Source organism: Festucalex cinctus, chromosome 5 (genome assembly GCF_051991245.1).
Source record: "Festucalex cinctus isolate MCC-2025b chromosome 5, RoL_Fcin_1.0, whole genome shotgun sequence".
NCBI lineage: Eukaryota > Metazoa > Chordata > Actinopteri > Syngnathiformes > Syngnathidae > Festucalex > Festucalex cinctus.
The window spans coordinates 15,698,291-15,721,555 of record NC_135415.1 but is presented as its reverse complement, the minus strand read 5'-3'; the positions used below and the strand labels follow the sequence as shown (position 1 = coordinate 15,721,555).

Here is a 23,265-nt window from a genome sequence, read left to right as displayed (position 1 = left end):
TTTTCTTTGCTTACCTCGAAGTTTCCTAAAAGTGATCTGCTAATGGAAGACGAAGGCCAGCTGGAACGGGCCAAGGTTCTGCTGTCCGCATGTCTTCCGCTACGCAGCTGCCGGCTGAAAATAAGCACAAAAACACGTGGAGGATGCAAGGGTGTAGTCATTTTTTTTAACATGAAATGAATGTTTAATTAAGATGTTCACATACTTTTATGCAGAATAACGCTCATCCATTTAACCAGACTTATGTTTAATTACAGACAATTTATTAACTCTCAATTAGTTTGTATGCTGTTGTTGATAAGGCATACTCACCTTTTCACACGCGGGCCACTTTTCAGTCGTCGCCCTGACCTCGTACAGTCTGTGGCACACTAAACACAATAATGGAAAAAAGTTCAATTTGATAATTGAAGGTTCATGTCATCATTAGCAAATTATGACCAAAAATTAGAACATTCCTTTCCAAGACAAAATCTTAAATAGCAAAATTATAAACCATTCAATAGCAATGAAACATTAATATTTGCCAACAAGTTGGGTGCCTGCTTAAAAAATAAAATAAAAAATAAAATAAAAAAAATAAAAAATACATTTTTTTTTTTTTGCAATATTTTATTCAGGCAATAAAAACTGACCACATTACAGTGAGTCATGCCTCCAAGTTTAGGAAAACATATATTTTTAGGAAACAGGGATATTTCATCAACAACTGTTATATACTGGCTGTACATCACAGATGTCAAACTCAAGGTCCACTGGACAACTCTGTCACTCACGTCAATAAATGTGTGCGCCTTTAAAAGGCAGGCATGACCTGTTGAAGGCTGAGTAAGTCTGCAAATAAGAATATAGATTTGGCTGCTTGTTAATTGCTTAAAAACTGTTAGCCACTCAGCGTGTTGAGTGACAGCGTCAGTTGAGGTCATTGCACCTCCCTTGATCCTAAACACCAATGGAGGATTACAAATTTTTTCTAGTTAGCTGTGGTCAGCTATTTATTGTAGACGTGCAGTTTGTACTGTGCATTTCGCCACTGCACGTTAGCTTTTTATTTTATTATTATTATTTTTTTATTATTATGTTTGAAATAAAGCCAAACTAATACCAGCCTGTCTTGTACGCACTTTCCTTCAGGCTCACCCCATGTAGAAAAATAATCACAGCAAAAATCCCGCGATATAGTCCATATTCAGCGATATAAATACACAAAAAAATAAATCTGCGATGCAGTGAAGCAGCACAAAGTGAACCGTGACATAGCAGGGGTGACTGGAATGAGGTTTTCATCTAAATGTTTTGAAATTTTTAAGCAAATTTTGTGAGAATGTGCAAAACGAACATGCAACTTATGCCCGTTTCCATTCGGTATTTTGTGAATATTGAGGAGGCCGCGCCATGAGATGATGTCATGAGAGCGTCTCTCTGCCACAAAACGCTCGGTTGACAGTCAATAAAAGACTAATGTCGCTTCTTTTATTAATTAAATATTTCAATGTATTTGTCCCCCAACAAAACATACCTTACTTTATCGTCCACTGCCATTATTTGTACAATACTCCAATATGCATGTGTGATGTAATATCTGGTCAAAATGTGCAACGTGGTATCCTGGCGTGTCATCATTTATTCGCAAAAGCTGTTTCCATAGCCAAAATTAGCATTTTCCTTTTATCGATACACTGACAAATCCACACCCTCCAAGTGTAAAAAACATTTTTGCAATAACCCCCCCCCCCAAAAAAAAATAAAAAAAAAAAAAATCTAGCGCTTGCATTCAAGTTGATTTTTGCAATTCTTGAAAATTCAAAATAGGTGGATGGAAACCCACCTACTAATTCACATTGCTCAATTTGTCACTGTTGCACTTGTCTGCATCCTTCATTTAACAGAAACAAGACTATTGAAGAACATATTGATTTTTCCTTACTGTGCCTCATGTGAACCTTAAAATCACGGTAACCGTCCCCCTGAGGGCAACCCACAACTACGATGCGGTCCCTGATGAAAACGAGCTCCACGCCCCTTGAATTGTACAGCGAGCAAAACGGCAATGTTGTCGTGTGGCAGTACCTTGTAACCGTCATTGTGCTCTCTTCCTGACTGGCCGTTACCGCCACCGTGTAACATCAACAAACGCTTACCACAACGCCATTCATCCTAAAAGGTCACCCAGCTGTCAGGTGACCCCCGTCTACGCCACTCGGAACGTTGGCCCCTTCTTCTCCCGATCGCCGCTCTTCGTCATCTTAGCCTAATCACTTGCTTTGCGCCACACATCGTGGTTATTCAAAGTCAAAGATCCAAACGGCCGACGATGTCATCACTTTCAACCTTGCTCCCTTCTACTCACTCATCTGCAGGCTTTCTTTGCTTTTTCCTCCCTCGCCTTCAGTTGCTGCGTGGTCGGCACGTGGTCCCGGCAGCAGCCTCGCACCACTTTACTTATTGACCTGTGAACTCTATTATGGTCACATCACACCACCGGCCGCAATCGACATTCAAAGCTCTTTCTGGTCTTCCTTGTGTTCACATATTCACTTCCAGAACTGTTGCACGAGAGGATGCGTGTACATGTGCCATTGTTTGTGTTTCTGTACGCGTTACGAGCCCACTCGAGCCGGAACAATGGACGCCAAACATGTCAATGGGCTTCATTCTGGAGATACTCGCGTTGTTCCGGAGAGGCATGGCCATTTTTCAAGTTTTGTTTTTTCCTCTTTCTGTCTCCGCTTCTTACTGTGTGTAATGTGTCCTGGCGACAGAAAATATATTATTTCTACTACAATTTCCATAGCTCCAGAAACTAATAGTTCAGTTATATATAACTTAAAAGTACAAAACCATTGTAATTCATCATTAAGAACTGTTTTCAAACATTTATAGTATGGTTGAGGTGGTACTTTGTGTAAAATCTTATAGAACCACTGAAGTATTCAATTGGCCATGCAATTCATTATTGTTTTAACAACAAATGAAATTTGAAATTAGAAATCATGGAAAATAGTGGCAACAAAATATTTAAGTATATACCTACAGTACTGCTAAATTTATGTGGATTTGGAAAAGAAAAAAATGCCTGTAATATACAATATGGTAAAATTGAAGAAAATGGCAAAAGACTATTTGCCTTCATAAAAGTTTGGGAGTTTTCATTGTAGTTGGTTCTTATTTTGTTTCGACTTTTTTTTTTTTTTATATTCGGTTAATTTTCATTATTTGTTTTTAGAGCTTTTATTCAATTTATTTTTGCTTCATTTTAGTTTTACTTGAAAAAAAATGGAATATTTATCAAATGCAAGACACAAAAATGACAAAATAACAGGATATTTTCACAATAATTCTAGTTAGTTTAATAAGTTTTATGAATGTTAAATGTAGCTTCATTTACTTTTTTTTTTTTTTTTTTTTTAAAGAACTAATTCATTCATTTTAAGGAAAACGTTCTTTCAATCATAGCTTGTTATTTTGTTTGTTTCCGTGACCTCTAATAACCTTGTGCGGGACGGTTCTGGCCCCCTGGTCTTGAGTTTGACAAATGTGATATAAAGTAACTTCTAAATGACACGAGAAGAAATGAAATATACAAGTCATAAAAAAAAAAATTAAAAAAAATCAAAATCCTAACACAAACTTTGAATGGAACCACACCAAACCAGGACTATGAATGCATTGCGGATGAACGTGCACGTCAAAGGTCAATTTCGTGTGTAGGAGTGTACGTTGGCTAACCTTAGAAGGAAGAAGGTGATTCCAGTAAGGAGCAGCTTTCGCATCAGTGCTACGACACGACCCCAGCCCCGGAGCCAGCAATGACAGCCTGCTCCTCTTGGACGTAGACGGCCCCTCGTCCTCAGAGCACGACTCCGCGGTTTCGCTTGGGGACAGCAACCTCTTCTTCGCCGGCCAGTGGCCCGCTGATGACAAACGGTGGCCGTTACTGCTTGGTGTCTTCTCCCATGAAGCCAGGCCCTTACTGGAGGAAGAAGCAGTCTGGGTGGCACTCCGCTCAGGTGGGGAGGATTCCAGCCCGACGTCCCATTCCGTGGCCTCTCCTGGTTCTTGGAGTTCTGTGTGGTGCGGTGGCGAGAAGGGGCCCGGGGGGCTTGTGGGACTGGCAGGCTCGTACGTGGGCATGTCATACAAATGAGGGCTGGGCTGGCCTCCAGCTGTGCCATTACTACAACTCTCATTTCCGGGGCTTCCTACGGAATAGGTGGGCGTGCGCCCCCCGTTCGGTGGTTCGGGTCTGGCTGAGCTTCCCAGAGAAGGCTCACACATCGGGGGGGATTTTGGCGAGAACGCGTCGGGGATGGGCCTGTCGTGATTGTGCTGAGCTGGACGACGGGAGGGGTTGTGGCTCGGGGACAGCGGGGGGGATCTGGGCAACACTCCGCCCTCGGAGTCTCTGTGCTCCATTTGTGTGCAAGAATAGAGAGAACCACAACCGCCAGAGCTCTTTACTAGCCCCATCAACACTGCTGGCATCGGAGCTGGCCCACACAGCACCCCTCCCTCTAGTACATCTATGTCAGAGCAGTCTGCCACATGGGGGCGCTTGTGAGTCAACGGGGGCTCCTCTAGCCCCCTTTTCACGCCCAAGCGAACAGGCCTGGGCTGGCCATCGCTGTGGGACTCTGTGGAGGTAGCAAATCCACCTAACTGCGAGAAAATGGAAAGCTGGTAGACCTTTTGATGTCGCAAATCCTCTTGGTCAAAGTGCCTGGCAGCCCCGGGTCGAACCCCCGAGTCCGGGCCCTGTGCAGGCGCCGTAGGAGGAGGCAGGTCCCCCTCCTGGGCTGGAAGCTCGAGTGGAGCTTTTTTGTGAGAAAGCTCCACATGAATGTGCCGCATATTTCCTTTGTCTGCACGATGACAGAACTGGCTCGTGCGTGTGTGCGCAACGGGGTCCCCCACAAGCACCACAAGCCTGAAAAGGAGGTTCCACAGAACTGGGAAGTCCTATAGCTCCTGTTGTGTGCCTGAATCAGCAAGACGTGTTGCACAGCTCCTGACCGGAACAAAGGCATTTGCATGAATATTTGGAAGCAAAACATTATTCAGGAAATGCTCTGTAGCACACTGCTCTAGAATAAGCACATTTTAGAGTACCAACTACCATGTTACTTAAAGTAATCAGGCTCGAGTTACTCTTCAAATCCCCCTATAGTTCCTGGAGAATGCATTTGCTTCTTCTTAAAAGTAACATCAGCCTTCCAGAGAGAAAATTATGTTATACCACAACATGCAGTTGCAGTTGACCGCCACCGTATTTTATTGAAAACAATTGGTTAATGAATAATATACAGGTGGACACCCATTTCATTCATATTTACGTTGAATGTTTCTGAATACTTCAGGCAGTTTGAGCTGGAAATGTCACATGAACGTGCATAAGACTGTATGATGTCACAATTCCATCTAAACAGTAATACAGCATTCACTATTTTCCATTACTTCCTGATTTTTTATAAAAATGTTCCAAGTGTAAGTCGATTAGAATGCTTGAATCTAGAAGTTAACAGAACCCTTGGCTGATGAATAATAATATAAAACTGGCAAAAATAGAAAAAGCATCTCCTAACGTCTTAGTCATTTTCCATTTTGTCATTCATAGACACAAGATATGCATTCAACAAAAATGTATGAATATTTTGGTGCTCCACTGCATATGAGATTTAGAGAAAATTGTCTCATTGAATGGAATACAGGTAGGTCTCAATGTGGGAAAACAAATCACATAGGCAACTCACCTCTGTGCCCGTCCTTCTCTAATTCGGCCCACGCAGACACACAGCATCTGGAAGTTGTGTCCAGAAAAAAAAGGTCTACAAACACAACATGTCTACCACCAAAGCATCTGCCAAGGAAAGACATTGCAAGTTTAGAAATTAGTCTACAGGAGAAGAAGAAATGGAATCAGCAAGTTTTAGAAACCCGAGACCCTAAGAAATGTATTGCCATTAAGTTGGCTTTAAATAGTGTACATTTATTTCTGGATGTTTGTAAACCATCTCGAATTGTACACCTACCAAAGTGATACGTCAGTGTTGCATCAGGCTCCTGAGCGAAGTTCCTCCTGAACCAGAGGTGACTCTAGCGGGACTCCATCTGTGATTGGCCGACAGCCACACGCGGCCGCCTTCGTCACCTGGGCGTGGTTTGCAGAATGGCTGTGACATCATGACAGGGTCATAACACCCAGAATTGCTGAAGACACAGAAATGACACAAAGTCATTTGGGAGCAGGAGAGTGTAAAACTGGTTTGCTTTCTCAGATCAGCAAGACGTCAGCTATGGGAAGTTAAGTAACATCCGTGCAGACATCCTGGAAACTCATACAGGCAATATTATAACCTCAAGACATCACTGGCCCACCCTCAATACATATATATAAAAGTATAACATTGATAAATGGTGCCACATCCATAATATTATGCTTTTAGATTGCATTTAAACTCTAGAGAGAAACTCTTAAGAGCATTTCATAAGAAAATTGAGCCCTGCTGCTAAACGGGAACGAACTGCGCTGAAGCCTGGCGACTGGTGAGGCATGCCTGACCCACTTGGACCAGAACTTGGGAATGTACTGGGGGGGATGTCACAGGCAAATGTTGCTGTGGCAACAAGTAGCCCAAGGATAACGGTTCCTTTGTACTTGACCACAAAGAGGAAGAAGAAAAGCAGAGGGAGTAGCGGAGGTGTCGGTGTTGAGGGGATTCTGGGGGAGGAATGGCGTGTCTGGGACTTTAAGAAAATACTTTAAGAAAATATTTACAAATATTAGCAAAACAGATTCTGCCACTTGTCGTCACTAATGCATAGATTTCTCATGTAGCCAAAGAAACTACTGGCTCCGTAAAATAATGATAAAGACAATCGAGGGTTATATCATACGGAAGACATTTTCATATCATATGATATACTGTATATGTATCGTTATATGGCACAGAAGTCATCACTCATTTGCCACGTAAAAGGAATCAATATTTCTGAACCAGTTTTTGATCTCCATCTGTACTTCTGAGTCATATTGAATTATGGCTAATTTAACTGGTTGGGCTATTACAAGTTTCGCTCACCTGTCTGGGAGTTATTACAGAGGTTTCCATATCTGATTTGGTTTATTCAAATTTTGAAGTAAGCATTCGTTGGGGTGCTAGTCGGAGCAGTATCCATCAATTTGGTCGTGAAGCATTGACATGTTGACTGTTGGAACTGTCAATTTTATGAATAAATGGGGACAACACACTAAATATCATGTCATCACATTGGTGCTTAAATCTTGCAGTATTTTTTTCGGTGCAGTTGCTTTTCTTGATAGTAGAAAACAAAAGCGTCATTTGATGATGAAAAGCTGTGTTTTTTTTCTTTATCTACAAATTTTGCCTGCACAAGGTTCTTTATCATTTCCCGGTGCTCCTCGTTATTTAATTCATGGGACACACTGCTTCTACTAATATGTCACTCTGTAAAACATAGGAAAACTCAACTAGACTGCTTGGTGGAAAAATTGAATGAAGACTAAAAAAATATAGGAATAATAAGCATGTTAATAGATGCTAATTTGCTGTCAAAATGTGTGCATGTGTATTCCTCTAAGGGATAAAATGTCTGGCAAATAGGAGAGATATAGTAACAGGTATGGCGCACAAACACAATGAATCACGGAGAGACAATGCGAGGGGGGAACGTTTTGTCACCTGCAATTACTCACATGACATATGGCAGTATTAAAAGTTCCTTCCTTTGGGAAATAGAAGGAGCACACTCAGTCACATGAAGAAAAAAAAAAAAAAAAAAAAAAAAACTACCACACAATCATCTGATGCTTCATCTGAACAGGATCTGGCTGAAGCATAGGCCACATGCGTTGACAAACATCCAAAAAAGGTAAAAAGGTAATTGTTGATTTAATGGGTCTGCGTAGGATAGGAGCCACTAAAGAATTATGTCACACAGTTCCACTTAAAAAACATAAAGACAAAACATATCTCCTATCTCCTGTCAAAGCAGGTGGGGTCCCCTGAGGCGAAGGCCCCAAAAGGGTCGGACAGAAGGCCGGGGGATGGGCAAGAAGAGCGATTGGGAACCGAGAGTCGGCCATGAGTATTTATAGTCCTTGTCTAGGTCTAGGCTAGGTCCCACTTGATTTCTGACCCTATTTTGAACTGGATAAAGAAGCAGCTTGGCAGGCGACGGATCTCGGGTTGCCAGTTGAGGATGAAAATACAAAACAAAACAAAACAAAACAGGAGGTTCACCTGAGGTGAGGTTCTGTGTTGCTCACAACTTTAATTCAGAATAAAACATTATGCTGTCAAAGTTTTCAAAACAAGGATGATACTCCTGCTTCCAAAAAATACAATCTGGTCTGATCCAACTGTCCTGAGATACTGTATAGGAAACAAGACACAAAAATAATATCTGGCAGAATAATCAGCTATGGAACATGTTGCATACATTGTTAATAGATTAGGTCACATGGGTTGTGGCTTAGTTTGCTTTTTTGGCATCCACAAAGGAAGGGGAAGCACAGTAGGAGTGGTAGAAATTGAGTGAATTATGAGTGAAATCAGAAGAAAAACAGTTGACACAGAAACAGAAGTGAACAAGACAACCGGAACGATCAGTTCAGTCAGTTTCCAAACAATGGCACTAGAATTCTGCAGTTCCACAAACATACAATGAAGAAAATCACCATTTTAGAAATGTGAACAATATGGTCTGCTTCTCATGAAAAAAAATCATGGGTACAAAAACCCAAAGATGGTAATTTAACAATTATATAATTCTAACTGCCACTTCAGTATTTGGACAGAGCATTGGGAGAGTGGGAGACTTTTCACTTTAAGCACTCCCTAAAAATACTACAAGTCATTTCTAGCCACACTCATAAAGAGATGAAAATGCCGCAATATGCTTGACATTACACATTTCACATTCAAATGAGGACGGTACAGATGTTTCGGCTTGATTGTGGCAACAAAACAATATGCAAAAAGTCTTCCCAATACAGAAACTTGACTTTAGCAGCTAAGCCTCAGGAAGAGCTATGGAGGAGAGCAGTGGGTCAAAGTTCACCACACTTTGACCAGTGTGAATGCATCCTGACAGCTACATCTCTCATGCAACAAAACTGAAAAAAAGTGGGCAATTCAAAATGGAATCTCAAATTTATAAACACATTAGAGCTGAACAATTACATTCAAATATACCTCACAATTTAGTAGAATGCAATTTTCAAATGACAAAAGTGGCAAATTTGAAAAAACAGATTTACATATTTTATATAAATAGTGTCAAGATACGTTCAGTACTTAAGTGAAGTTCACATTGTTTTATGAAACATGAAAAGCAGAAGTGATAAAGCAATAGATTTGTTTGCATTGTTGTTGTAATCTGACTTATGACGTACTGATTTAGGTTTATGTCACACTTGTTTGGTAGATTTTTATGACGTTATGGTGAACGCTTAACCCTTTCTGACCCATAGATGATTGCAGTGGACATAACATTTGCATGTCTAAACCAATAAAAAAAAAAACAACGCACAATTTGGATGACGTCAACACTTCCGGTTCATGATTGGATCCTAGTTAACCAATCACAATCACAATTTGATTTTCATGATGTTCATGTTAAAAATGTTACATATAAGCTTAGTAAGTTTACAACACGTTACAGCCACACTATCCTGGCATCCACTATAACAAATAAAAACATGATGACCCCCCCAAAAATATTCCATGTTGTTCTTATGTTGGGGGAGGGAAAAAAAAAAAAGTCAAAAACATTCATGTATAACAAATCTAATTTAAATTTTTAAAAAAAAGAAAAAAAAAGTAATACAGGTTCATTTATTGTTTGTTTGTTTAAAAAAAAAATTGGAATAGGGGCTTGAAAAAAAAATATATAATGGCATATTACGTCACAATTGCAATATTCATAGCGAGAAAAAAAATGTTTTTAAAAATTGTTCTGCCCTATTAGAAACAGTGGCCATGGCCAAATAATCCTAATTTGGATCAACACTTGAAATATGTCAAGTCACAGTGCTGCACGAGCCATCCATTTGCTATACTGCTGACTTTGGTTGAGAGGCGGCAGACACCCTGGACTTGTCAACAGCCAACCACAGAGCACGTGTTCGACAAACAGCCATTCACACCCACAATCACACCCGTGTCTAATTTACAGTATTTAATTAACATAACATGCATCCTTTTGAAATGTGGCAGGAAGATTGAGTGCCGGTAGAAGACCCACGCTTGCACAGGGAAAGCATACAAATGCCACATAGGAAGGCCCGAGCTGAAATTGAACGCAGGACTGCAAAACCGTGAGGCAGAAGTGCTAAACAATATACTAAAAGTCCTGTTTATCAATGAATAAATAGGTAAAAAGTTTCTATAACACACTGCTGCCTGAGATGCTAGTGACACGACATGAGTTTTTTTTTTTTATTTATTTATTATTTTTAAGATACAAGCTTGTCATTGGAGTGATTTTTTTTTTTTTTTTTTTTTTTTTTTTTTTTTTAAACAGTGCTGCTACACATGTAGACAGAATATACCACTCACGGGCATGTATTCTTTATCATCTGTAAAGAATGACCAAAATTACTGCAGCTTACTGAGCAATTGCTTACGATCACATTTGTCTGTATATCTACATTAAAGTGCCTCCATATGGCCGAGGCACGCACGCCAGAAAGTGCAGCAACATGTCCATTGTATTTTAGCAAAAACTGTGTCAAATCTGTTTAGTTCTAACATTTTATTTAATTGTATCGTTACTGTACATTTTTAAAAATTACATTATAGAGTGATGTTTCTCTCATAAAGCCATGCTCCATAAAAAAATAAATTTAAAAAAAAGGTTGGGTTTTTTTTGTGTGTGTGGCTTCTTCATCTGTTGCCCTCCCCATCAATTTATGGGTCACTTCTTTATAACAAAGTTTGAAACACATTTCTGAAATGGAAACATTAAATAATAATAATAAATAAATAAAAGAACCAATCTGCAAAATCTCTACAGGTGTTTCCATTTTCAAACAATAACTTGCACAACATTCCTCGGAAATCACAATCCCATAATTAAGTGAGCTATTTTTTGAACATGTGGGGAGGAGGGGGTGTTGGGTTACCAAGTGGGGGTTGGTGGTTAACATATTGGTGACCCCTGTTCTAATTTATGAGTTATAATGCTCACAGATGTGTTGCATGGAAAGCCGCATGCTAGGCTAAACGCTAACTAAAATGAACTGAAGATTTTATCCACTCCATAAACACTACTAAGGGTGTGTATTTAGCCAATAACAAGATTGGATCGATACATGGGGTCCGATGAGGACAGTTAAAGAGAGTTAATTTTACAGTGAAACGGTTCGAATTGGCTCAATACAGTGGGATTCCGATTCAATTTGATACAGCTCAGTTTGAGGGGATATGATGCAATGAATTTCTTGCCATTTTACGTTATGAATAAACGTGTCAATACTAAACGATATCTATCTATCTATCTATCTGGGGCTTAAATCTCTCTGATAAAACAGATTCAAACTGTATCTTGATTTATTTTAAACTACAACAATTTGCTTTGGTTTACTTAAATTTAGTAAATTGAATTCCATTTTCTAACCTTGCCAGCAAGCTGAATTCTCGCGGTATTCACAACTACTACGAGAATCCATCTTGGACTGCTTTTGCTAATTCGTTCGCAACCGACCTTTTTTTTTTTTTTCAGGTCGGACCAAACAGGCGTTGTTTAGGGTGGGACATGCAGCTGTGACAAAACCAGGAAGCGCTGACGCTGGGGGAAACAAACAAACTGAACATAGACGAATGGACGCTGCAATTAATTCTGTTCTCGCAGAATTACTCACCGTTTCCTTGTTGAGCAGCGAAAGGCGCATCATGCATTTTTATCTGGTAAAGATGTTCGTGCTCCTCCCCCCAAGAGACCAGAAGAAGACATTTTCATCTGTTGCCGTGATTGGTCAAAACAAATGTGCACAAGATGCTGCATTATCCAATCAACTGAAGGTATTGTACAGAATGTCCCGCCTTTCCTAAACAAATCACCGTGGAGCAGTCCCAGATCGATAATGTGAAGAACTCCCTTGAGTGAATCACAATTATCAATCTGGCTATTGCCATGTTACCCATTTTCCTATTCAAACCAATTTTTTTACATCCCTACTAAACACACATTTATGCACATGACATCAGAGACAGACAGGTGTTACAGACTTTTAATAGTCTTCTCCATCCTGCCACAGACCACAACATGATATTACACTCGTTTTCAGTGTCGTCAATTTACGGGTTTCCGTGATTACATCAGTAGGCAAGTCGGCAGCGAGCCTCCCAAATTCCTCTTGATTGTCTCATCAATTTTGAGTGAGACCCCACCCAAGTCGCGTTGAGCTCTTTAACTTGTCAAATGTGTGCATACTTCTAAATGCAACACGAGCGGAGTCTGTCCTCGGAAATTAGCCATCAACCTGGTGATTAGATTGCAGGAGCCGTGTACAGTTCGGAAATCTGATGTCACCTCGCGGACAAGGGGATGGGATGGAATGACAGCTGACTGCGTGTGTGTGTTTGTGTGTGTAGGTGTGTTTGTGTTTATGGGTGAAGAGCAGACAGGAAACAAGGCATAATGTGACAAAAAGAAATAGAGTGAGTGAAACTTGTGAACCTCAGAGTGACACGGTGACTCACACACAAACAATAGGCAGGCAGGGGAGTCGACAGCCGTCTAAACTAAGCTGGATCAGTGAGGACATAGTTGCTGAGAAGGCTATTTGACACAGGGTCCCAGTCTGTCTCGTCCAACCCCCCCCCCCCCCGGTTTGTCTTTCTGTCATGTGGCCATTTTGGGAGAGTCGACCGAGCTTGGCTTGACAACATTACGGTAATTAACAGGCTGCCAGTTTGGCGATGTTGACACCATGAGAACTTGTGGCACTTACTCTCGACTCCGGCGAAGCTTCTCGTTTGCTTCCTCTCTTCAGTCGGATGGGGCTGTCTTCCAGGTCGTCTCGTCCCTCTTTACTCGACTTCCTCCACAAGTGTTAAGAGTCGCCTTGCTCGCTTGTTTTGAGCCTTGGTTTTCCTCCCTGAGTAGCACACACATACATGCACAACTCAAAAAGCCATCAACAACTCTCAGCCCCCCCACCCGTCCTTGCCTCTCTCTCGCTCTCTAGCTCCCCCCCCCTCCCTCTTTCTTCCTTTCTCTCATTCGCGCCTCTACACACCATCTCGAGCACAAAAGCCCCCTCACATGCTTGGTCCTCTCGTCCTCACCCCCTCATCTCTTCCTTGCGTACTGCCCTCAGCGCCTCCTTTAAAAGCGTCTCTCAGGATCGCACCCTCCCCAGCACTCGCTTACTGTTTTCTTCCTTCCTCTCAGCTGTTAGAGCGAGGCCTGCTTTGCTCACTCAGCAGAGAGGACATATACAGAGCAGGGAAGTTGGTTTGCCATCAGCTGATTGGCCAGAGAAAAGGGGGGGCCAGCTGTAGTAGTCGAGATCCTGATAGGCCAGGAAAGGAACTGAAAAAGGAGGGGTGGCGGCGTGGACACCTGAAGCTCCACCCACCTGCTCCTGCTTGGCTTGTTATGCTGAATTAGAAAGGAGCACTCTCAACAAAACTGAGCATGTGATTGCGTTTAATGTATGCAAAGGAGATATTCAAGAAGTGGAGCCTTTCTCCGTGAATGGTTGAGGGCATGTTCACCACAATAAGTAAAAATGTGATTCCCCCCCCACACACACACCTTCACTTTCAAATAATGATATACAGTGTTGAAATACAGATGACAACTTTGCCAAAACTGATCCGTTTATTTTTTATTTATTTATTTATTTATTTTTTTTTTTTAAATCAAACAACTTAAAATGCTGTAATATGCATGCGAGGGCAGTAGTTGGCAATGTTGCATTTGGGGTATGATGCCTGGGAACATGTTTTTTCACTTTGACTAGAATCAAGTGTAATTTCACATCCACTACAGTAGGTGGCATTGGCGCTCATTGTGCAAGGATGTTTAGGTCCTCTGCAGGGGCGTAATTACAACTATTTTTTTTACAGGCAAATGATACGTTTATATATGCGGCGGAGAACTGAGAGGTACCAAATATTTTCTTCTTCCTGGGGGTGGGGCGTGACAAAAAGTAATTGAGAAGCACTGACTCATGTGCATAATTGTGTTTATTCGACACGTATTAGACAAACAGCAACACCATAAAAGTGAAGGAAAATCATTATTTTGTTCTTTTTAAATAAAAATATCTGGGATGGTTTAACACTTAAATGTTTACTACATTTAAAACATTGGAATATTTACTACATTTATAAATTATATGATTTAGAACTTGGTATGTAATACTGAGCTATTTGTGCGATATAGACAACATTTTATATCCCAATACAAGTAATTTAACTCCCCCCCCCCACCTCCACACACACCTCACCCACACACACCCCAAATCATTCTCTTGGAACATATGTGTTTATGGAACTCATAAAAGCAGGATTTAGTGTAACTCGATTAGTCATGCCTAGAGAGAGAAGCACAAAGATAGACTACTGCTTTATTATTGTCTCAAATGCAACCCAATAGCCCGCACACAAGCGTTAGCATAGGTTTGCGATATTAAAATTAAGGGAGCCCCCTTTTGTATGTATGTAAAAAGATGGGGACTGTGTTTCTGAGAAAAGAATTAATGGCAAAAAACAAAACAAAACACTGTTGTCTAACGGAAAACTCTTCTGATATTTTGTTTCAAGACACCAGTACCACTATTTATCACTTCTCACACGGACCAGAAAAATTACCACAAAAAATTAGTTTCCCACAACGTCGCAGTCCTCACTTGAAAATTCAAGATGCAAATATCTATACATTCTCCCCTCCCCTACTATCTTATTTGTTCACATACATGTTATGCGCAGCATAGCGCCTCCGGCTTGCACCAGCTGAGGGCTTATCTGCGGCAAGGAGCGCAGATAGAGAATGTGGAAAAGTTTATCAGCTGAGCACCAGGAGCAGCGTGTTGGGAGCGTGTGCATTGTACCATCTGTGTGCTAATAAGGGGCACGGTGTTGACGAGGCAAGAACTATTTTCAACAGCAGCATGGCGGTGCCGGTGGGTGGAGATTAAGTGCACGAGAAACATGCCCGAAGCTGTCAAGAAGACAAACAGAGCACAACTTCGCCCGTCACACCACAACACACCTCACTGCTTGTGCTTTATCTTTATTTGGCAAACTTGGGGATCATTATCAGACGTGTGCTGGTCCTGACATGTGAGAGCAAGCTATTGATAGCGACCATACGACTGCCTTACTCCCGATCGACTTGCGTTCTTGGAACGTTTCCAGCACAAAACACAAACGCTTACTGAGGTTGACTTCTGTACATAAAACACACTCTACTTCATATAATAAATACACTGTCTGGCCAAGAAAAGGAATTGCAGAGCGTATTTAATAACTAGCTTACAGCTTTCGTCTCTTGTAGAATTATTTCAGCTTCACTGAGGAAGTGAGTAGCTCTTAAACTATGTGGTAAGACTTCCAGTCCTTGAGGGAAAACCATGCTACTTTGTTTCACAAAGATGCCATTATTGACCCGCATCAAGCGTAGAAAGTAAGTTTGAAAAGTAGAAAATGGGAAAATAGTTTTCGTGGCCCACTGCTGCTTTTCCATAGCAATGTATGTAAAAACAATTTAACAGGGACACTGCAGGCTTGCTGCACTTCCACCAACCATTTAAGAACACATGTTGCTACCCGTGTATGGTCAAAAGAGGCGTGTCATCTCCATAAAGCCATTCAATAGCAGGCGGAGTTCAGCCGAGGAGACAGCAAGCATTGAAAACGACATTGGTACTCCAGGGCGCATGGCAGTTTGTTTTGATTTCCATAATGATCATATTTAGAGGGCTGGCACTTTATGCAGGTCAATATTTATAAGATTAAAAATGTTAAGATTGAAAAGTTCAAACAACGAGAGGAAGTGGCAAGGTGGAAGAAGAAGAAGAAGAAGAAGAAGAAGAAGAAGAAGGGGGTCAGAGGAGTGTATGTTACGTGACTGTATGTGAAGGGGATAGTTGGTTGGTTGTCATAATTAACGCATTTCAAGAGGCATGACATCTTGTGTATGTGTTAAGTGTATACAAGCATGTGTTCTTATTTATGGGCTTAAATGTTGGGAATGTTTGCTTGTTGGAGCAGCAAAGGCCACACAGTGGATATCAGGAATTTTGAGATTTCCACAAAGATGAATTATAAGCAATGGTGACTTGGACATTTTGTGTAATGCAGTGGGTTTGGTTTTACAGTAATTTGTCACCATGAATATGGTGCAATTACGTAGAAATATTGCGGGAAAAATGCCCAAGAGTCAGAGGTACAAAGCACTATTGTAGCATATTGCATATTGTTACAATGTCATTATTAATATCGTTATGGCACAATGCATTTTACAGCACGTTTATTTTGAGTGGTATCAAGTTACATTCCAGATTGTATCCCACCCACACTGTCTTCTTTATATTCTCATGTGTAACAGTTGGGTGATTTGAGATCTCTGTTGGGAAGGCATGTTTGAGCAGCTGGGTGTGGATACAAAAGCACGTAAAGTGCGAAACGCACAGGTTTACATAGCATTAGCATAGATTGTATTGTCCTAGAAAACGGCGGTGTAGCGTCGGCTCTACAAGCTTTTATTTCTTGGGATGTAGTGAACACACTGTAAGAGCTAAGAAAAAGCAAAATAAGAGATGTACCAACAAATAACAGGCTCTCGTGGCACAAAAGATAAATGATCAATCAACAAGCTACTAACTTTCCTTCCTTGATACACAACTTTCTGATTCACAGTCATCCCTTTATTTTCTTCTTATTCTACTATTATCGGTACCTCCACAATTCAGTATGTACAGATTGATACCGGTATTGTATCGATAGCCAAAGCGCAAGAATCAATCCTTTACATTTATTTATTTATTTTGGTTTCTCAAGGGTCCCTCATGCAATTCCTTTGCAGTGCATGCGCATGCGCCAGTGACACAAGTAGGCGGCACTGGTGGTAACAATTTCTAACAGTGAATGACATTTTACGCTAAGAGTCATTTTATTCTGTCCTCTTTCATATAAAAACTGCTTCAAACATCAAATATCAAAGAGTATGTAGGGATGGAAGAATGTTTATTTGTTGTGACTGTATTGTAATGTGTTAATGTTTTATGTTGTTTGTTTTTTGTCTTTCTGTAAAGCGCTTTGTGACAGTTCAGGCTGTTTGAAAGCGCTATATAAATAAACTTCAGTTGAGTTGAGGATATTAAATTATGGCATGCTTAAGACCCCCCCCCCCAAAAAAAAATAAAAAAGTTGAATTTTCCAGAAAAAGAAAAAAAAAATTATATGACAAATGATTTTGAATTACATTTATGAACCTAAAAAGTAGGCTACTTGGTATCGGTATTGGCGATACAGACACCAGTATTTACTTGATATCGACTGATACCAAAATCTCAAGTATCGCACAGCTCTAATGACAAAGTTCTGTCTTTGCACATCTTCAAACATGTATCGTATTTAGAAACATCTGATTTCACTTGACAGGGTCATTTAGTTAACCATCGTCTACAGCAATAATTGATGCCCACAGTTTGCCCCTGTAACAAAATTAAATTCCATTATTTCTTGGATCGGATTGTGTTCGGCCTTAGAGGATCTACTCTATTAAATTCTTCCACTCACAGGAGACAAATCGTTCAAATACTTGCTCACATTACAGAAGAAATATAAAGGCATAAAGAAAAAAAAAACTTCAGTGGAGAAGAAAATCAAAACCACATGACTGATATGCAGGGGTAGAAACTTAGTGAGACACTCAAGGGAGGAAACGCAGCAATGGGGAGGAGTGTGGCACCCTGAATCTTTGGTGACAGGCCCAGCTCAGAGGATGGAATGTTCCGCAGAAATATGCTCCCTATTCATGAAGGACAGAAAATAAAGCCGCCTCTCTCCACCTCTTCACCCTCACGTTTTCTGGGCCCTTAATTCTACTGTTTCGCGTTTGTGGCTAGCTGGCTCTTGTGTCTCACGGTGTGTTTGCCATTCCTCAATCCCCTTTTGGACAACATCTCAATTTAATCTTCCCAAATGATCTTTCCTGAGCGGTGCAGACTGGTCACAGGGAAATGAGTCACGTTAACCAAGAAGACTGTTATATTATGTCAGTTGTGTTGAATGACTCAGTATAGAGATGGAGAATAAAGCAACTAGAGTGGCGGCTTGGGATATGAGTAACCTAATTTAAGAGTCTTAACAGATAGGAGCTGTTGATTGGCCAGTTTTGTGTTTTGACTTGCTAGCGCAAACTTGAGATAGGAGTATTATGGCAGGTGATTTGACTCGTTTCATAACAAGCAGCAGTTCGGCAGATAACATTAGTAAATATTCTTTAAAAACAAAACAAAACGAAAAAAAACGTTCAAGCCGTTATCACTCTCAGCTGGAATTTACTATCAAAACAAATGTGAAACAAAGTGAATTACACATTGTCTACATAGCCTCCGCGAATTAATGCTAACACAGAATGGGGAAACCCATAGATAGGCACATGGGTGGAGCTAGGAGGGGGTTGAGGATGAAGTGCAGGGAGAGGGCGTGCAAGGGTTAATCCTGAGATCAGTGCAACGCACAAAAACAAACCCAGTCCTTAAGCAGCAGTTACGAGATTTAATGTTGCTGGAGTCGTAGCTTTGTTTTCTGCCTGAAGGCAGAACTTTCGAGCTACATAAACGAACTGTGGACAAGAGCGAGCACACAAGCGAGCACACCTGGTCGTGTGACTAATACTGTACGCCATCATATGACGTGAGAAAATACTTAGTTAGCACTTAAAGGATGAACTCAGAGAACCAACTAAAATCTTAATTCTTGTCTTGGCGAAGATGATTAGGAAAAATGTATGCGTCCAATTTTGTTCAAACAATTTGGCAAAGACCCGCCTCAAATGATTATCAATTTCCTCTGGTACTAACGAAACAGAAATGCAACATCGCCAGTCATTCAGGTGGCCGGGAGTTTTGCAAAAAATAAAAATAAATAAATAATGCTAAATACTAGGGGTGTTAAAAAAAAATCGATTCGGCGATATATCGCGATACTACATCGCGCGATTCTCGAATCGATTCAATAATAGGCAAAATCGATTTTTTTTTTTTTTTTTTTTTTTTTAGGATTCACACCTTAAGCATGGAAGAATGTTATATGAACGGAACATTAAGCCTTAATATTTTATTTCAATGCTGTTCAAACATGAAACAAATTACAACCTCTATAAGACTGAAATTTCAGATAAATAAATAATACATTTTCATATAAATCTTACACTCTACAAGCTTACTGATTAGTATTTTCTAAATTTGAATGAAAAAAAATCGCAACAATCGACTTATAAATTCGTATCGGGATTAATCGGTATCGAATCGAATCGTGACCTGTGAATCGTGATACGAATCGAATCGTCAGGTACTAGGCAATTCACACCCCTACTAAATACTATTGCTATCCTGGTTCAACAGCTATAAATATGTCCAAACACATATACAAATGTGCTTGGTAAAATCCTATCTACGTGATGGACCAGTAAATGCAACCCCCCCCCCACCCCCAAGTTGTATATGATATATAACAAATACAATCCATAATTGTCCTGTGAAAATATTTCATCAACAAGCGCAGCTGTCCCTTGGTTGTTGTATTATTCCAAAAATGCAAAGGTACTTGCCAAGAACTGATACATAGCAGCAGTTCAGACAGCAATCTAGCAGCTGAGTTGCTTTCTGAATCCTAATGCTGACAGACCGGCAAAGGACACAAATAGAGCACAAACATTTGTACAAAAATACACTAATGCACCGCAAAAGACAAGCATACAAATAAAGGCCTGCGATATTCCCTTAAGAGAAACAGAGCTTGAAGGCTTGTGCTTTTCTTTTTTCTCTCTTTTTTTTTTTTTACTGTGTGCATGCCATGCCTTGGCTTTAAGTGTGGAAAACAAACACATACACCATCGCAGCTTTAAAACTCTTTTGTAGGACATGAGGTTTGGTAATGCCTTGCACTAAAAGGATAACCATAAAAATAACCAATTAATCGATTACTTAATTGATTAATAATTCTATCCCTTGTGTGGAATTGTTTAATTTCTGGGTAGAACTGTCCCAAAAATGAAGTGCATCATCAGAGGCCTTGTTAAATCTCATCTTGGTCTAAAGAACATGGCGTAAGGTAACTATTTGTTCTATAGCATTTCATGTTGTTAATGCTAAGAGTAGTTGAAATAAACATAATGTACATGCTGGATCTCAATAGGTGTTCTGTGAAAGTACATCCAGTCAAGATGCAGGACTACGAATAAGAATATTGTGAATAATAGGTACAGTGGTACGGGGAAATGGACACAGGGAGGACGCCCAGGATGAGCGGGACAGGGCTAGAGAGTGAACAGGTCGAAGCTCCACGGTGACCTATATAATGCATAGATTTTCATCTCCCACACATTCGGTGACATTGGAGGACAAAAGCCATTTGGGGAGATTGAATGGCCATTGTTAATCTGTAATCTATGCATCTATTTTTTTTTACCCTGTGACTCAATATGAAATACTGCTATGTTAATAAGCATCAGGAACACTGATTAGAAGTAAGGATGGCTGGTTCTAACTAATGGACCATCATTGCTAAGGAATAGGATTGACTGAAAATAGTAATGAATCGGCAACAGCGCAGATACAGTAAGGTATGTCAGGCTGGTAAATAAATACAGTATTGGTTTATTCAAGGCGGACAATAAGTACTGACATACAGTATCATACATCCAAATTGAAAACTCAGCTCGACCCATTTTTCTTTGACCATTCCATTCTATTTCTAGTAGCCTACCTGGTCCGTCAGGGTTCCAAGGATGCTGAGCCAATACCATATGGCTGACACCGGTCGCTCACCGGATGAGCATATTTTTAATTACCATGTCATTTAAAGGATACAGAGCTCGAAATGCCCAAAATAAATATGGTCAGGTTCAGAAATATTGGGACAGAGATGCAATAAACACCACCACATTTGAATTGAAATGAAACAATGTGCGGTAGTAAAGGACAAATGAACAATTATGAATGAAACTTTCATTTTTTTTTCACTATGTGGTTGCAAATCAGTGCCCTGCAATTGGCTGGCAACCAGTTCAAGATGTACCCCGCCTGCTCCCCGAAGCCAGCTGGGATAGGCTCCAGCACCCCTGTGATCCTTGTGAGGAGTAAGCAGTTAAGAAAATGGATGGATTGGATGGATGTATGGATGGATGGATGGATGGATGGATTGCAAATCAGATCACTTGACTTAAAAAAAACAAAAACAAAAAAAAACCTCTGGTTGCTTTCACCGCATAACACCGAATAATTCAGGTCATTGTCCATCTGCGCTGTGAAGCACCATCCAATAAATTCTGAAGCATTTGGCTCAATATGAGCATAACCCAAACAGCACTTCAGAATTCATCCTGCTGCTTTTATCAGCAGTCGCAACTTCACTAAATACAAAGGAACCAATTCCATTGGCAGCCATACATGCCCACCTGGTCTTGGAACGACTGCGCAACCGTTCCAATATTTGTCTCAATATTCATGGACCTAACTGCACATGCAGAAAGTGTCAGCATTTCACTCCAATCTACTGCAGCTGTCTGTTTTAGCTGCCCAAAATTTCCGCCTGAGTATAATAAATGAAACATATTACGTTAACGTTGGTTGGTTTCATCGTAGTATTATTTTAAAGATGACTTGACTTGACTTAAAGTGGGAAGTCGACTCAAGAATCAAGCCAAGAACAGTAGTGGCAAAATGGCATTAGAGAGAAATCATTAGGAATTCATTGATTAAGAAAGACTGTTTATATTGACTGATAGACGAAAAAGTCATCGGCTAGACGTTGCCTTATCTAAATGTTACAATGACCCCTTACAGATCAATATCTCTTTATTGTTGAAGGTATTAAATCTCTAATTACAGCGAAAGTACAGTGCGCACACGTCACTCTCTTTCACCCACATACTGAGGGGATCAATAAAGCCCCATAGCAGTGTTGAGTACTGGATCTAACCCGCATAATCATGCGTAATCTCCGACATCAAATCCTGCGGCGACACACTGGAGTGCTGACAACAAACCCTCATCAGCTCGCAGCATTTTAATAGAGTTTCACAAAAAGTTACGAATGCCAGTTGTACATTACATTCAATGCTGGGAGTACGTTCTGTACAGTGGATGAATGGTGGCCCTCAATTCAGACTGCATCTGACCTTCACGTGGATAAATGTGCCGCAGCGTGCAAGATGTTTTCTATTCTTCATCGAGCGCCAGAATCAGCTTCACATTGCTCATAATGTACGGTAACGCAAAAACAGGCTAACAAGATCCTGATGGCTCCACATCGTGTGTGTACGCGTAACCTCCGGCAGCTCGTCTTTACCACTCTGCTTTCTCCATGTCAGCAGAGCACAAAGACACAGGGAAAGCATGCCTGCTGCGACCAACCCAAAAAGTTGAGCAGTTCGGAAATAGATGAAACACATCCATCTATGAAGCCATTTTCTAAAGCGCTTCTCCACATTCGGGTCGCAGGTAAACTGAAGTCTATCCCAGCTGACTTCGGGCGAGAAGAGGGAGGCACATTCAGACAACCAACCATTCAACTCATATTTAGATTCAATTGAAGAGTCTTCAATTGACCCACCATGCATGTTTTTGGAATGTTGGGGGAAAGGTCACTGAGATTTGAACCCAGAATCGAAGAACTGGGAGCCAGACTTGCTATCTATCTACTAGTGCAGTTATTCTCAACCAATGTCAATTACCCCCCCCCCCCCCCCCCAAATAAATACATTATATATATATATATATATATATATATATATATATATATATATATATATATATATATATATATATATATATATATATATATATATATATATATATATATATATATATATATAAATAATTTTCTAATTAAAAAAAAAAAGAAAAGTTTTTGTTCATAGAGCTAACCTGAACAATGTGTAGCAACAGACAAAACAAATGCTAGCATATTCCGCAAAATGACAAAAGATACATAACCGTTTTATCATTTCTTTGTGATGTGGTGTCCCGTGAGATGTTTTCCTATGTGAAGCATGTGA

At 40.4% G+C, this 23,265-nt stretch overlaps 1 protein-coding gene across 5 annotated transcripts in view; it reads right to left on the bottom strand.

The window, feature by feature from the left end:
- atosb (atos homolog b) overlaps nt 1–23,265 on the bottom strand; it is a 31,671-nt gene that overhangs the window by 6,170 nt on the left and 2,236 nt on the right. For 2 of the 5 annotated variants that reach the window (XM_077522267.1, XM_077522268.1), the window contains 6 exons: nt 12,977–13,123; nt 6,030–6,207; nt 5,751–5,857; nt 3,730–5,008; nt 313–371; nt 15–114 (listed from right to left, as the gene is read on the bottom strand). In XM_077522267.1, the coding sequence (XP_077378393.1) occupies nt 15–114; nt 313–371; nt 3,730–4,851 (1,281 nt within the window). In that variant the 5' untranslated portion in view covers nt 4,852–5,008; nt 5,751–5,857; nt 6,030–6,207; nt 12,977–13,123. Of the gene's footprint in view, nt 1–14; nt 115–312; nt 372–3,729; nt 5,009–5,750; nt 5,858–6,029; nt 6,208–12,976; nt 13,124–13,290; nt 13,454–23,265 lie in introns of those variants that run through there. The other 3 variants (XM_077522270.1, XM_077522269.1, XM_077522271.1) reach the window with 3 other exon arrangements.